The 17,582-nt window shown below is 33.1% G+C and overlaps 1 protein-coding gene across 1 annotated transcript; it reads right to left on the bottom strand.

The window, feature by feature from the left end:
• Nucleotides 1-611: 611 nt before the first annotated feature.
• On the bottom strand, nt 612-6,580 carry LOC127876966 (uncharacterized). The gene is made up of 5 exons (XM_052422520.1): nt 6,504-6,580; nt 5,818-5,892; nt 5,006-5,081; nt 4,263-4,353; nt 612-647 (listed from the first exon to the last, which is right to left on the bottom strand). The coding sequence occupies exons 1-5, from the start codon at nt 6,529-6,531 to the stop codon at nt 612-614; spliced, it is 306 nt and encodes a 101-aa protein (XP_052278480.1). The 5' UTR covers nt 6,532-6,580.
• Between the last annotated feature and the right edge of the window lie 11,002 nt (nt 6,581-17,582).

Raw genomic sequence — 17,582 nt, 5'->3', positions numbered from 1 at the left:
AAGGTTAGTAGCTTCGAATCAGAATTAAAAAAGTTGTGGTTGGTGGTAGAGGATAGAAACCGGAAGTTGGGCGAACAAGTCACGAGAGTCGAGGAAAAGACAGAGAGTATAGACTTTGCCCTGAGTGCTGTAGACAGTAAAGTGAGCGAACTGGAAAAACAGAGGAATACTTTGCAGGAAGAAGTTGTCTACTTGCAATCTCAATCTATGAGAAATAACTTGATGTTCGGTGGCATACCGGAACCAAGCGCCGGCACAACAGAAGACACCGAAAACACGTTACGGACGTTTCTGCACGAGAAAATGAAGCTGGCAAAGGAAGAAGCAGCATCCATTAGGTTGGAACGTGTACATCGGTCCCCAGGATCGCCAGTACACGGGAAAACCCGAAACATTGTGGCGAAGTTTAGCTACTTCAAAGACAGGGAAATGGTGAGGAAAAAATGGAAAGAACTGGACGGCACGGGTTTTACCGTCTTTGAGCAATATCCTCCGGAAGTGATACGGAAAAGAAGGTTATTGGTGCCGAAAATGAAAGAGGCGAGGCGGCTGGGGAAAAAAGCGTACCTGGCCTTCGATACGCTCTACATCGACGGAACCCCGGTGCGTGCCTAGGAACACGGCGGTGATGAACTGAAAATCCTGTCCTGGAATGTTAACGGACTTACCGATTGTAAAAAGTTATGTTCAAATTTTGTTAATATCTTGAGTTCTAATGATATATGTTTTTTGTTTGAATCCTGGACGAATAGCTCTAGTAATATAGATTTGAGTGGATATTTGACTTTTAACTTTTTTAGAAAATTCCAACATCGTAAAGCTCGAAGAAATAGTGGTGGTATTGTTGTTTATATTAAAGAAGAACTAGCCGATGGTGTTTCAATCGTAAAAAATCATTATGATACAATAATTTGGTTAAAATGTGATCGTACATTTTTTAATATCCCAGATGATTTTTATATATGTGCCACTTATGTATGGGGACATGATTCTCCAGTATATAATACCTTTAATGTAGATCTCTTTGAAATTTTAGAAAACGATATAACTTATTTTTCGGAATTTGGTAAAATATTTGTTACTGGCGATCTTAATAGCAGAGTTGGCAATAAATGTGATTTTATTGTACAAGATAAAATAAATACTGTATATGATGACTCTGATTACTGCCCAGATAACACCTCAGTTAGGGCCTCTGTTGATAGCTCACTAAATTGTCATGGAGTTAGATTACTTGATCTATGCAAATCCACTAGTTTACGTATTGTTAATGGTAGAGTTGGAAATAGCTGTAAGCAAACCTTTTATTCGAATAACGGTACGTCTGTCATTGACTATTTGTTGACAAAAGAATGCAGCTTTTCAAATATATCGGATTTTACCGTGCATGATTTTAATGAGTTCAGTGATCACGCCCCGTTACATTTTTCGTTATTATGTAATTATGTCTCGTCAGAGTATCAGTCTTACACCGATGTCAATTATAAATGGGACGATGTGTTACGAGAGCAATTTCGTTCAGGGATTATTTCTATGTTACCAGCATTTAATAATATTGTGCACCATATAGATTTTTCAAGTCGTTCATCAATTAATGACGTTTTGAATAATTTTACCGAAACTATTCGCAGTGTTGCGGACCCGTTATTCTCCAATTGTCGTGTTTATAATACCAACCCTAGTTTTAATGTTAATACCTGTATAAAACATGCAGAATGGTTTGACCACGAGTGCGTTACTGCACGAAATTTGTACCGCGCAGCTTTACGTGTTTTTAACTCTTGTAAAACAGATACTAACAGAGAAGGTTTATGTTCGAGTAAGAAATATTATAAAGACCTAATTCGTAGGAAGAAAGCCGTTTGCTATAGGCAACAAATGTTGAAGATCGAAAATTTAAGGAAGCAAAAACCAAGGGACTTCTGGCGATTTTTCAAAGCAAAAAATAGCGTCATTAAAAATAAAATATCATTAGAAGAATTTACAAAGTTTTTTGAAAACATTAGTAACAATAATGCTGATTTTTGTCATACTGGAGCAGAGGATTTTTGTTTAAATAATGATTTTAACTTAGAAAATTCTGCATTTCCTGAACTTGACTTGCCAATATCTGTTGAGGAAGTTCGCAATGCGATTAAACATTTAAAACGGAATAAATCATCTGGTAGTGATTGTATGTTGAATGAATATTTCCTTGAATGTAGTGATATCTTATCTGCCCATTTATGCGATGTGTTTAACGGTATTTTTGTATCGGGTTTTTTCCCCGATAAATGGACAGAAGGAGTAATAATCCCTTTGCATAAAAAAGGCTCAGTTAATGATGTAAATAACTATAGAGGGATTACCTTAGTAAGCTGCTTTTCAAAATTATTTACCACGATTTTAAATAAACGCATTGAAACTTTTTGCAATGAAAACACTATTATTTCGGATGCGCAGTTCGGATTTAGAAAAGGCTATTCAACTGTTGATGCTATTTTTATACTGATGTCAATTGTTCAAAATTATTTGAATGAAAATAAACGTTTGTATGTTATATACGTCGATATGTTTAAATGTTTTGACAGTATTTACCGCAATGCATTATGGTTGAAAATGTTTAAGTCTGGTATACAAGGTAAATTGTTAAGAATAGTGAAGGATATGTATGCGAATGTTAAGTCACGTGTTAAATCATGTTCATCCTATTCAGATTATTTTAGTTATGCGGTTGGACTGAGGCAAGGGGAGGTAATGTCGCCGATCTTGTTTTCTTTATTTGTTGAAGATTTTGAACTTTACTTACAAGATAGCATTAACTCTGGTTTGAGTATAGATGATATTGTGTTGATTTTATTATTATTTGCTGATGACATGGCTATTTTAGGCAAGTCACCTGCTGAAGTCCAATCACATTTAGATAAATTATATGTATACTGCAATGCTTGGGGGCTAAAAGTTAACACTGCAAAAACTAAAATAATGGTATTTCGGAAAAGAGGGCGATTAAAAGAAAATGAAAAATGGTCATATAATGGTATTGATATTGAAGTCGTTGATAACTTTAACTATTTAGGCACGGTGTTGAATTATACAGGAAGTTTTAAATTAAACCAAGAACATTTGGTTGGTAAAGCCCTTAAAGCATTGAATACATTATTGTTTAAATGCAATGAATTTGACATAAAACCGAAAATATTTTGCCAGTTGTTTGACGCTTTTGTGGGTTCTATATTAAATTATGCTTCAGAAGTGTGGGGTTTCACTAAGTCAGATGATATAGAACGCATACATTTAAAATTTTGCAAACGATTGCTACAGGTGAAAATAAATACATGTAATGTTGCTGTTTATGGAGAATTAGGTCGATATCCATTGTATGTAAACAGGTTTGTTAAAATTATTAAATATTGGTTTAAAGTTATGAACAATGAAAATATCATTATGCAAACTGTGTACAAACAAGCCTTGAGCGATTGTAATAAAGGTTATACAAACTGGGTCTCAAATGTCAAGAACATGTTAAATAATTTTGGATTCGGTTATGTATTTGAAAATCCTAACGTTGTACATGTTAATAGTTTTATTAGCGAGTTCAAATGTAGACTTGTCGACAATTTTAAACAAGAGTGGTACGGTAAAATGAATAATAGTACTGTATTAGATATGTATAAAGCTTTTAAAAGCTGTTTGGAATATGAACCATATTTAGATTTACTTCCTAGAAGCCTTCGATTATTTTTTGTAAGATTGAGAGTCTCTGCACATCCGTTGAGTATACAAACTGGCAGATACGCCCGAAATAACATACCACGTAATGAACGTTATTGTTTATGTTGTAATGTCTTGGATTTAGAAGACGAATACCATTTTATATGTATATGCCGCTGTTACACTGATTTAAGGAAAAAATATATTAGTCGCATATTTTATATTAACCCATCTGTATATAAATTCCACAAGTTATTAGCCTCATGTGACAAACCAGTCATTTCAAATGTATGTAAATATATGAAAGAAGCTTTTGCTATAAGAAATGCAATTCTTAATAATGCTGTTTAATAAATTTCATTACCGCTTTGATAGAATTTACGTATTCATGCAATTTGATTGTGTTTATTTATATTTTAATTCTTAAATGACCATTTATGTTATGTAATGTTATGTTGTTATACCTATTCATGTGACAGAAAATAATGTGTATATTTGTGTATTAAGACGATGTACTTATGTATAAGTCTGAATAAACTGTCTGTCTGTCTGTCTGTCTGTCCTATAACAACACCTATAACAACACCTGCTACACACATAATGCCCGCAATGCATCCAAGCGCTATAAGTTTTTTATGCGCTTTCGAGAGACTGAGAGGACTGAACAAAAAAGTAAATGACCACTACCATTTACTATATCAAATACACACTAAATGGAAACAATTAGGCATATACTAATTTTATTTACAACGAACATATTTTAAGCGGTTTAATTTTAACAGCTTACATGTATTTGGATGGTACAGACAGAGACGTACATGTAGATTACATGTTATCTACGTCTCTGGTTCAGGTTTGTTTATACATTGTTATGTTACAAACATTCAGTTTTCGAACATTTCTATTGCTTGCTAAATAGTCAAAATACGAAGGAAAATAATTTCCTCAAACGACTTAAAAGGTAGAACAAATGCGACTATGCAACATTTTCCCTTATTTTTGTTTGTGTATGCCACCGAAACCTTAAAAATTCATATTATGTTGTTTATATTTTTGTGCTACAGTGTCATGATACAGAAATGTGTATTCTTGATTGGGAAAACAGCATTTTGCTTATTTTTGTACAAAAAATGCCATGTTTGAGTCTGAATAAAAACCATTTTTACAATCATGCACTTTTAAATTTAAGTTGAAATTTCATTTGTAGCGATGCATTTTCGCAACCCTATTGAAAAACAGGGTTTTACTATCGATTCGGGAAGGTCAATCAATATTAAACAAATGATTATAGCCAATTGAATGGGAAATTTACCTCCATCGATTAATATCTGTGTCGGTATCTATTCTCGGTCGTGCTGTTCGATAATTCCCGGAAAATGTCCATGAGCCTTCAATTGAACAATATGGTTAAAAGTACAATTCGAAGCAATGAATTCTTTGGCATTTCGATTTAAAAACGTACATTGCATATCATATCATTTATCAAGTTTCTACAGTACACAAGAGTTATAACGGTGATCAACGAAAATAACACGCGTTGCATTGTCAATACACATAATGGCATTCATTGTCGCAACTAAATAACGTAAATACAATATCAAAGCGTTTTTTATCAAAAACTTTACCAATTTAAGTTGACACATCTCTATCATAACTCGGGAAGAATTCAGTTAAAAGTAGGAATAGAAGACATAGACATTAAGTACTTAGTACTTTCGCTTTCGACTTTGGTATGTGATATTGTAAATTTAACAACAGCTGAAATGATATCATTAAGATTTGTGTTTGTTTGAATATTTATTCATAATTACATATTTTATAAATCATGCCACTCTTTCTATGTTAAACATGCTTTGTGATTATTGTATCACTATGTTCTTCGAATGTTCGATATCGGAGGAAATAAAGAATATATGTAATTAAGAATATATATCAAAAGATAGGGGATTTACTATGCCGCTGCATAGTGGAAAGCGTTAAGAATTGGAATTTTCCGTCAGTTTGATGCGAGTCATTTTGGTAAAAATGTGTCCCTCTATCCAATCGGGAAGGAAAATGCTATCAAAATTAATAAAATGAATATAGCCACTGAAAAACAAAAAATGCCAAATTTTGGAAATTTACCTGCATCCAATAATCTATGTATGTCTATCGTCGGTGGTGGTGTAAGATGATTCACGAGGAATGTCCTCCAATCGCCTTCAATTAAATCATATGGGTAATAGTACAGAACGAAGAAAGGAATTCTTTGAAATTGTGCTTTTAAAACGTATATTGTGTTTAATTAACGCAAGTTTTTACATTTTATTTTTGTTATTACCAACGGACATAAAATGCGTTTCATCGTCATAACACATATAAGTATTAATATGTATTAATTTACGGTAATATTATAAATTGACGGAAGTAAATAGCTTGAATAAAATGTCAAATCGTTTTTTAACTACAAACTAAACCAATGTGTGTTGACACATCTCTTCCGTTGTATTGTTTATACATTATAGTGAATTTATTAAAGTTGATATTATGTTGTTTTTATTTAGTGCCACAATTTTATTATATGATTTTTTTTCTTATTCGGGAAACACGTGTACAGTTTGTTTTGTGAAAAAGATTCTAACTTTGAGTCTGCATACAAACAATCTAGTTTACAAAATGTATTTTTATCAAATTTTCCTTTGTAGCGGCGCATTTTTGCAACCTTATTTAAAAATAGCGTTTTATTATCAAATTGAGATGGAAAATGCTTTCAATATCAATAAAATTATTAAGAGCAGGAGAAAAGCTAAATTTCCCATCGCGAAATTTACCTGTATCGATTAATCTCTGTGTCGGCATCGTTATTCTCGGCAGTGGTGTTCGATTATTCCAGGGGAATGTCCTAGCGCCTTCAATTGAAAAATATGGTTAAAAGCCAATAAACACTTAAAATCAACGAATATTTCGTACAATATTTCGAAAAATAAAGTAAACACATAAACAATCAGTGTTCCATATAGAAATAGCCAAAATTTCAACGCTGGATGAGGTCCAGTAACATAGAGTTCATGCGATACAAAATGCTCGTTTTTATTTTATTTATTTATTTATTGTGTGCAATATATTCCATGTGAATTTCCTGCGACGATATCCGAACATTTACGAGCGAACGCAAGATTGGCTTCGGGCAGCGTCGGAAGCATGACGTAGTTCTCGTGAATACGTCTTTCTTCCGACGCGGTCCAAAGCCAGTCTCGCATTCGTTCGGATATGGTTGCGGGAAATTCACGTGGAATATATTGTCGAACAGAAAATAAAAACGATCATTTTATCTTGTTAAATCTATGTTACCATACCACATCTAGCGTTGACATTTTGGCTACTGATTTTTATGGGTTAAACGAGTATGCACGATTTTTATATGTCTTATATTGTAATATATTGATACATGTAAATATATGTTACAATAACACAAAATAAGCAAGAAAAATTATAAATTGAAGACGCATTTCATGAAATGCAGCAAAGACAAATTAGCGCCCCGAGCCGATTGTGACGAAGATATTTCGTACATATTTTCCTACAATAACTGAAGCATTTGTCTTTTTTATTAGGATCGGAGTAAGTGTTCATGTGTTGTATGAATAGATATCGTTGCCCGACATTAAAATGATCCGTAAAACTAAATTTAGATTCACATCGTACATGCATGATATAAATGCTGGCGATAGCGACTGTACATACATTTTCTATTTCAGAATTAAATATCTGGCTTATTTGAAAATAGCATTTTTCGACACATGTTCTTCTTAATTTTTATTTTAATTTATATTGAAATATATATGTATAATATGTTTTTACACATTTTATATAAATTCATAAATGTTTGACAAAATCGTGCATACTCGCTTTAACTTTATTTTACTACATATTTTGCGAAATATTCGCTGATATGCAGTATTTATGTGACTTTAAAAGTACATTATGAAGCACGGAATTTTGCGTTTTAAACGTACAATGTATATCATTTACGCAAGTTTCTACATTCTATAAGAGTTATTATGTTGATCAACGAACATAACATGCGTTGCATTGTCATTAAACAAAATGGTATTATTTAACGCAAGTAAATAACTTGAATAAAATGTAAAAGCGTATTTTACTACAAACTAAATCAATGTGTGTTGACACATCTCCATCATAACTCGGTAAGAATTTTACGGGATACTGTTAAGGCCATCGTGGTTACACATTAAAATCCAGAGGGCGACAATGCGATAGTGAGATAGTACGATGGCGACAATGCGATAGTACGATGGCGACAATACGATGGCGACAATGCGATAGTACGATGGCGATAATGCGATAGTCATCGTACTTTCGTCATCGTATTATTGCATTGTCGCCATCGTACTATCGCACTGTCGCCATCGTATTATCGCACTGTCGCAATCGTATCATCGCACTATCGCATTGTCGCCATAATACAAACTCACTATCGCATTGTCGCCCTCTTCTTCTTTTTCTTCTTCTTCATCATCATCATCATCACCATCACCATCACCATCATCATCATCATCATCATCATCATCATCATCATCATCATCATCATCATCATCATCATCATCATCATCATCATCATCATCATTATAACACATTAGTTCCCAACATCTTTTCGTCTTGATTGATATTAAGACTTGATGCTCAAATCATAATTCATTCAACATTAAGGCAACGAAGAAACCAAGTAGTTGTTTGTGTACTCATTTACATAAAACAGTTACACCAATACTCAAAGTACATTTTCAAAACATTTGGACTTACTGGTATGTGCAAAAGATCCTAGTAGTACTATAAAGAGCACTCTGTTCATGGTTGGAAAGTACTGAAGATCAAGCCTTTCGTTTGTATACCGTAAACTAGTTGGTTCTGTTTTCTTTCTCCGCCTTTTCAGTAGACAAGCACCTTTTCGGATTTGAAGATTTGTATTACCCCACTAAATGGTCCACATTTTAAGTATCCATTCAATGTTATGACCGAAACTGGTTTGCGGTTGAAAAATGAAATCTGAGCTTTAAATGAATTGTGTGGATGAAGGGTTTTGTAAGGGGTGTATAGAGTGTACCGGGTACTAACAACTTCCTTGTAATTGAAAACACTCCCTCATACATGTAAATCACGTTCCTTATTTGAGCATGTAATATGCTCATAATTATCCGCAAAATCAAAGTACATGTATTGCGAATATGTTGTGTACGACTTCAAATAGTAATGGTGCACATTTCAAATATGACTTGCAAAATCGATATTATGTTTTTATCCATTCAAAGCATTGCGTTGTAAAATTGGTTATTATATAATTCCTAAACATATTATAATATAAACTGTTTAAAAATGTGTATGAATAACTAATAAGCTTACTGATGTCAACTAATTTGAATAGGAAAACATATAATATGTGTGTGTTCTTTTCACATTTCAACATTTATTTTAAATGCCATAAACCATTGCAATGTCAACAGGTGTTTAATTCTTAATTTAGTTTAATTTGATTAATCCCAAGCTTCTGCATGTAAGCTACATATGTAAACAAGTTAAAAACGATGATAACCGATTTCTATATACAGTTACATGTACAATGACCTTGATTTTTACCCCACTGAACCTAGATCAATAACCAGTACCCAATTTAATTACTATACTATTTTGGTAGTGTTTGTTTACTGATCATGAAAGCAAAAAATTGTGCTTATCGATAGTCAATTATGTCTTCCCCTGACGATTAAGTGACCGATTACAAACCCAGACCCTGAAATTCTGCGACATGGATTTTAACGTGTAATTGTAACTGGGCCATAATTTGTGTCTATGGGCCGTTTGAACATACAGAGAGTAGTCCGGAATTCCTTTCACTGAACAGTGCTACATCCTTTACGCTGTACACAGACACAGTGATGTAGCCTTATTTCAACGGATTTCTCTCGAATCAGCCTATAAAATATTCGAATGCATTAATTCGCGTCTGCTGGCGTTATATTAAGGTCATTTAAGGTCTTATTGTACATTTTAAATTTGTATATGGTGTCAAAAAAGTTTTGCAAAGGGAATTTCTATCATGAAATTATTTTCTTAGTGTGAAAGGTATTCCATATTCCAACAATGTTTTTTTAATATGATGGTGAATGTATATTTTATTTTATATTAACTGGTTCTCATTAAACCATTGTCATCATATTGTATATACATGCTTTCAGAACGTCTTAAATGACATACTGTTGTTATCTCTATAACATAAATAGGATGATAAACAGTGCACACACATCTCGACCTGTGCGCCAAGACACACTCTTTATAAATTTGAATGAGTTGTGTTTATTTCAAAATTGCGATAAAAAAGCTATTACCGACTTCTGAAAAATGAATTTCATCTAAGTTAATGCGATAGCGAACAATTTCAGTGGCTTCAGCGCTTTGAAATTTAACGTGTGATAAGAAAGATCTACGTGTATATCAACTCAAAAAATAAACATAACGATTTGTTAGGCTTCTCTATATTATTGGCCAAGTTTTCAAATAAACCGAACTCAATTGAGTTCTTTTGGGTTTATGTTAGGTAAAAGAGTTCGTGTGTCGCTCCGTCGTCAAACAGGTTTAGTGTCCTCTCCACGACAGAAAGTCAGTTTTTGGAACACGCCGATAGTCATTGTGAGAACGCCAATGTCAACCAGCACGGAGAAGGATGGGGGGCATTCTACATGTTTTCTTTTCCTCTATGTGGCATTTTTAACACTTCTTAAGTGTTTGCACTACGTTTATACTGCGATCCCTCTGCGTTCACAAGGCGACCATTGGCGACGTCACAGCGTCGACACTAATCCGTATAAACGTGCCTACTGTAAGTCTATTTCGACCTCACTACAACCAGTTTTCTGATGTTTTCCTTATAATTTGTGACTATTGATGTTTATATAAAGTAAATCACGCATTATGAAATAACTCAGATGGCCATTTGTAGATGAGTTAGATTTCTCATCTGAAGGCAAGTTGGTTAAAGTCCAAGTGGGGTAAACCTTTCCTGTTTAAATTCTATTTTTGTTTTATATTAGACGTCTGTAGCTCCGATGTTTCAGTGCATCAATTTAAAGCAGGTAACCTCGAAATTTGTGAAAATATATCTTAAAGGGGAAGTGCACGGTATAAGAAGAATATGCCATATAATCTCTCAAAAAATTAGTTATTGGCTTAAAGTCAATGTTCTTATGCAGTGCATAGTTTCAGTAGTTTGGAATGTATTTAAAGGGGCCTTTTCACGTTTTGGTAAATTGACAAAATTAAAAAAAAAATGTTTCAGATTCGCATATTTTTATTTTAGTTGTAATATTCGTGAAAAAAAACAGTAATACCGAGCATTTAACATGCTCTAACTTATCTAGTTTATGCATCGGTTGACGATTTTAAACCTGAAAATTATAAAGCGTTGCAACGCGCAACGAATGAATAATTTGGAGAGTTCTGTTGTTGTCGTTACATTTTGTGATACTACGAGGGTTGCTGATATAAAGTATAAATACATCGTTTATGGCAAGCGAAATGCACATTAATTCCTTACACCACGGTTTAACAATTAACTATATAGTTAAGAGACTGTGAACCCGGGTTCAAAGTGCCGTTTGCACATTAATTCCTTAGACCCGTGTTAACTATATAGTTAAGAAACGACCAATGAAATCTTGACATTTGCCTTCTAATTGTGGTTTAAGCTCCGCTGATTGGTTATCTCTGAATTATGTAGATAAGAGATTTGTATCTTTCTTGAGACACTCTTTGAACCGCGGTTCAAACTCTTGAACTCGGGTTAAAGGAATATATGTGCAAACGGCACTTTGAACTCGGGTTCAAAGTCTCTTAACGGTTGAAAATCATTTTAAACAAATTGTTTGATTTTTTTAAAATTCTTATGAAAACACAACAGTTGTATTGTTTGGCAACACAAATAGAAACCTTTGCTATGAATGTTTAAACGTAAATAAATATTGTTTCTGCTTTTATATTGTGTGTGTGTTTTTTTGCTTTAGTTTTTGTTGTTGTTGGGTTGTATGCCCATTGTGAACAAAGTGCTTGGTGAGCTATTGGTCATCCCAAAGGGGACCTCTATGATATTGTCTGTTGTCCGTTTGTTATAACTTGTACACACTTGGGGCTGTTATTGTCTCATTTTTTATCCGATTTTTAAAAAACGTGCATAATTTATGTACATATTACTATAACAACCTGGTTTGGAGTGTCTGTGGACCTTATCCCAACAGTTGAGCAATAGTTAATTTCCTTTGTCACACAACTAAATGCAAAAATGCCCTTTTTGCTACACACAGACTTTATATTCAAAGTAAAAGCTTGTATTATATAATCGCCTTGGATGTCTCTCTGTGTGTCTCTCGGGAAAACCAGTTTGTCCGGAAAAAAACACCATGTATTTCCAAGTACAGCATTCAAACCTGCGACTTTGTTCCACTTGGTCTGAAATTTGTGTGTACATATTTTAAGATAATTCATCAAAATGTATGCCCGCTTTTCAACTTAGACATTCTGTAGTGTTATCATTAGTAATACACACTATTATTAAAATAACTTTTGTGACATAATAAGATGCACAAGTGTTATATTTTCTATGCAACATTGTAGATTAGTGCTCTAAAAAGTCTTCTCATATTATGGCTCTTGGGTTAATACTTGCCACAACCTGACGGTAACATGGTACATTTAGACTTGTATACTATATATCATATATTTAAGGAATATATGTCCAACTAAATTTCCTTCCGTTTGAAATAAACATGCGAACATGAACATAACATAGGATAAATACTTTATTTTGAATCAAATCTTCGTCAGTGTTGCATACTAGTAGATATGACCATAATATTATTATTGAACTGAAATTTAAAGTAACATTACTACTCAAAATCAACGAAAATTACGTACAATTGTTCGTAAAATAAACTTAACCAATTAAAAATTAGTGTTCCTTATGGCAATTGCCGAAATTTCAACGCCAGATGTGGTCTGGTACAGTAGATGTTTGTAGATACAAAATGCTCGTTTTTATTATTGTTTTGCATACCTATTCATACGACACATGAACACTAAAATGGTGTTCGTGTGTCGTATGAATAGATATATTCGCGGGAATTAATTGTGGCCACAAATAAATAAAAACGAGCATTTTGTATCTACAAAAATCTATGTAATCAAACCACATCTAGCATTGAAATTTTGGCTATTGCTATAAGGAATACTGATTGTTAAGGTGTTAACTTTATTTAACGAAATACTTAACGAAATTTTCGTTCATTTTGAGCGTTATAGAGACTTTAAACGAGATGAAAAAGATTTAAGAAAAAAATATAATAAGTTTATTCCAAATTGCGGGAAGTATTTATAAAAAAAAATTTTTTTTAATAAGTCAATGTTTGTTCTAATTTTATGTTTGTTTTTAAAATAATGTTTTAATTGAGAGGGAAATTTAATATATATATATATATATATATATATATATATATATATATATATATATATATATATATATATATATATATATATATATATATATATATATATATATATATATAATAGCTCGACAGCATTAACCAAGCACTCGTTCACTCCACTAGCATACGGTATACGCTTGGATTGTTTCCTATATTTGTAATGGTTTCTTTGTACACGTTTAGGACGTGTGACAATAACAGTATCAGGATGCAGAATCAACGGGGTCTTCAGCGGTTTACACACGGGCTTGACAGAATGTACATCGTTAAGAACTTTATTTTTGCAAATATCTCTAGTTGTTGAAATTCATTTTCAAACATCTTTAGTGCATAAAAGACCGATTTTCTTGCAGTTTGGGTCGATATCTTAAGGTATAAGAGTAATTCCTTGCATACGTCTAATATCGGTGACAAAATTTTACGTTGCGTACAGCATAACCGTATACCGGTAAATGAATGCAGTACACATAGAATTTTTTATCAAGAGCACGTGCTTTTTAAATATAGTGATTCTGATGTATTTCACATGGCCATTAGCAGCATAAAAATTTGTCTTTTATGCACTGATTATTTTGTTTTAGAAAAATATGCATACCAAAAATCAGCTCTTTATCTGAAAGCGTTGCGTACAGAAAAAAACTATGAAATGCCAGACTGACAGCGCTACTGCTATATGCCACCCAACCAGAGGCATAAAAATATAAATGAGTTTACAGGACTCGGCAATTTCTTATACTTTTTATTAGGATTATTTAGTAGAGCAGTCAAATTAATAGTTTATAACAACTTTTAGACATTAAAGGGACCTTTTACTATATTAGGAAAAATGCCCCGGAATATCTTTGGAATCGTCAAAGATATCATGGAGTCAAATTTTCTAACCATGTTTTATGAAGATCAGACAATAAATGTGGCCTCATGCGTGTTAACAAGATTTTAACTAAAGCCATATAAGGAAAAATGCTCCGCCCCTGGCGGCCATATTTTTCAACCAACCGGAACCAATTTCGAACTCATCCAAGATACTGTTGGGACAAATCTTCTGACCTAAGTGTCCTGAAGATCGGACAATAATTGTGGCCTCTAGTATGTTAGCAAGGCAAATGTTGACCACGCACGACGGACAAAAGGCGATCACAAAAGTTCACCATGAGCACATTGTGCCCAGATGAGCTAAAAATCTTATTACGAATCGTAAATGGCTGATTTTAGCACAATGCTTTTCGATGTAAAATTGCATTCAAAAAAGCAAATATAGCAAACTGGAAAATAAAAGTAGCCCATTCAGGCGTTCAGGAACGATTTCCAGACCGAGTACGGCAAATATTTGTGGGTAGATAATTAAAGGCTCTATAGAGGTGAAGATCCGTAATTATTTACCGATTTTTAATCATTTTTACCGTATTTTATATATAAAGGTTATCAAAAACAATATGTATATGCTATTGGAAATTACCATAAAAATATGAGAAATACAACTTGTTTTGAGCTCAAAATACAGTGTCCTCCAAGTCAATCGTGTTTACAAACAATCAGTTTATTTACATCGCTGTTTACTCGGGAAAGTGAAAGTGAAAGTGACTCAGGTCACCAAAAATATATTGTGATTTTCAATGTTTTCCGGTATCACTCACAAAGTATGTCTCTTCTAAAAATGGTCAAAACGTTTGTAGTGATCTAATTTGTTACTTTTTGCTGGTAAAAAGTTGTTTTAAATAGAATTAAAAGTGAATGTTCTTTTGGCTATTTTTAGCATACGTCACAGCTTTGGGGCTACACATCACGTTAGTTGCAAAGTTGAAACATTTCTTCCAATTATGAAACGGGTATATCTTTAATACTTCTTGACAACGTTGCACCACAGCTGTGTTATTAGCATTTTTTATGCAAGAGTAACTGAAATCCGGTAAAAATTAGGCAAGTTTATATGCATAATAATTGGATTTGTCACCTTTACAGGGCCTTTAAACAAGTTTCCTCTTATCGTGACCATATACCATTTCGTTTTTTTCTCATTTTGAAAGCAAAACTGTGTTTATCGATAGTCTATTATGTCTTGCGCTAAAGATTTAGAGACCAAGGTACAGACCCTGAAATTCTGCAAGATGGATTTAAACGCGTAATTGTAACTGGGACACAATTTGTGTCTATGTGTCGTTTGAATATGCAGAGAGTAGTCCGAAATTCCTTTCACTGAACAGTGTTACATCCATAACGATGTGCACAGACAAGGTGATATAGCAAACGTTCAAGGATTTCTCTCGGACAAGCCTATGAAATATTTGAATGTATTCATTCGTGTCTGCTGGCGTTATGTACAGGTCATTTAAGGTTAAAAGCTAGGTAAAACAGCTAGGCCGAAAAGCGCATAGTGTATTACACCGATGTTAAGGTCTGAGACTGGTTGACACCGTGTGAATTGCTAGGGTTACAAGTAATGCATCAACAACAGAACAGGGCCAACAGCGCTATCTTTACGTTGACTACCTAATTCATTAGTTAAAAGTATTGATCGCAGATTTATTTATTATTTATTGTCATCAATTATCTTATTGTATATTTTGAATGTGTAATGGTGTTAAAAAACAAGAGTGTTAAGGGAATTTCCAACTTGAAATTATATTCTTAGTGTGATAGGATTCGATTCTCCAACAATATTCATCTAATATGAAGGTGATTGCAAATTTTATTTTATATTAACTGGTTTTAATTATAACATTTTCATCATATTTTCTATGCTTTCAGAACGTCAAAAAAGGGACATGTTGTTATTTTGTCTAAGTTATCTCTCTTATATGATAATATACTATGCACACACATCTCGACATATTTGTTAAGACACACACTTTATAAATTTGAATGGGTTATGTTCATTTCAACTTGCGATTTAAAAGCTTAAACCTTGTTTGGAAAAATTAGTTGCGTCTAAGATTTTGCAATAGCGAAAAATTTCAGTTACTTCAGCGCTTTGAATTAACTTTTTTGAGAAATCAGACATTTGTGGGAAAAGTCTGTACACACTTGTAGAATTACCAAAATAATCACACGCTATGACAACCTCTTTTCATTAAAAAGCAGAAAATAAAGCAGTTGGGCACTATCAATGAGCATATATGCCGTATTTGTTTTAATTTAAACCCGCCCATCCACACTCGCACTTTCTATTGTTAGGTACCTTTAAGCTTCACTCGATCACTGTTACTGGAGCCGAGGTCCAACTCAAGTTAGTCGGCATAAGATTGCTTTATTTGGTAACTAGCTGTATCGAACATTTACTGCACACAGGATGACTTAATTAGATTTGAACCGATTCAGTAAAATAGGCCGACCTGAAATCAAAATTGCGCCAATTTTTTTGAGTAATTTCTTTATAAAAAAAAACTTTAAATGTAAAGGTCAATACATATACTTTATAATTGTGCACATGAAAAAGAAGCTCCCACTTGTATCTTATGCCAAAATGGTAACATATATTTATATTAGAAGCATATGATCCAAAACAAGAGCACCAATATAGTTATAAATTGCTCACCTGTGTTATGCTTTTAATGGGTCACACATTTAAAATAACTCTTTATTAAACATCGTTTAACGATGAGTCAGCTTTAAGAACTGATTTATGTCACGTTACGTCTATGGACTGTGGCAAACTTATTAGAATTATGAGTAAATCATTATGTCCACCATTATTATACACCAATATTATATCGGTAAATGCTATTTTCATTCCCCATGATAAAAAAGTCCAGAATATATCGATTGCATGTTATTATTTAGAATAGTTATTGAAGAATAAAGCGTTGGTGCATTGTTGACCTGTTACATTCCGTTAACCATTCACCAAAGATATCAACATCCGCGCTGAGATTTGACTGGAACCAGCATAGCTGGAGCAAATCCATGCCTTCATAACCAACCACGTAATGATAGCCTAGCCATATGCATGGTACAATAATGTTACCGTTGTTATTTAAAAATAAATAATTTAGGTAATTAATTATTTCATTATGAACCTAAACTTGGCTGTAAGCGGCGTTGAACATACCTCACCATAAGAATACCTTATCTTTTTTAACCTGTTTTCAATAATAAAACGCTTTTATTCTCTCTTTTTATATCTTTTTATTTCAGTCTTACTAATTTTCTTGTCGGTTGACGCGCGACAGGTCTATGTCCCCAGAAGCGATTCGACCTTACTGAAAGTTAGATAGATAGAACTTATATAATATTTTCAAAATATAAAAGAAAATGATCATACTTTTCATAATATAATACTTAAACAAAATCATGAAATCCTACGAAGTCTTGTAGGATTTACTTTTGATAGCATAGATTACACGTGAGAGCAAGGAACGACAACTC

This window comes from Dreissena polymorpha, chromosome 4, assembly GCF_020536995.1.
Source record: "Dreissena polymorpha isolate Duluth1 chromosome 4, UMN_Dpol_1.0, whole genome shotgun sequence".
Lineage (NCBI taxonomy): Eukaryota > Metazoa > Mollusca > Bivalvia > Myida > Dreissenidae > Dreissena > Dreissena polymorpha.
Note: the sequence above shows the minus strand (reverse complement) of the source record. Positions and strands in the feature narration are given on the sequence as shown.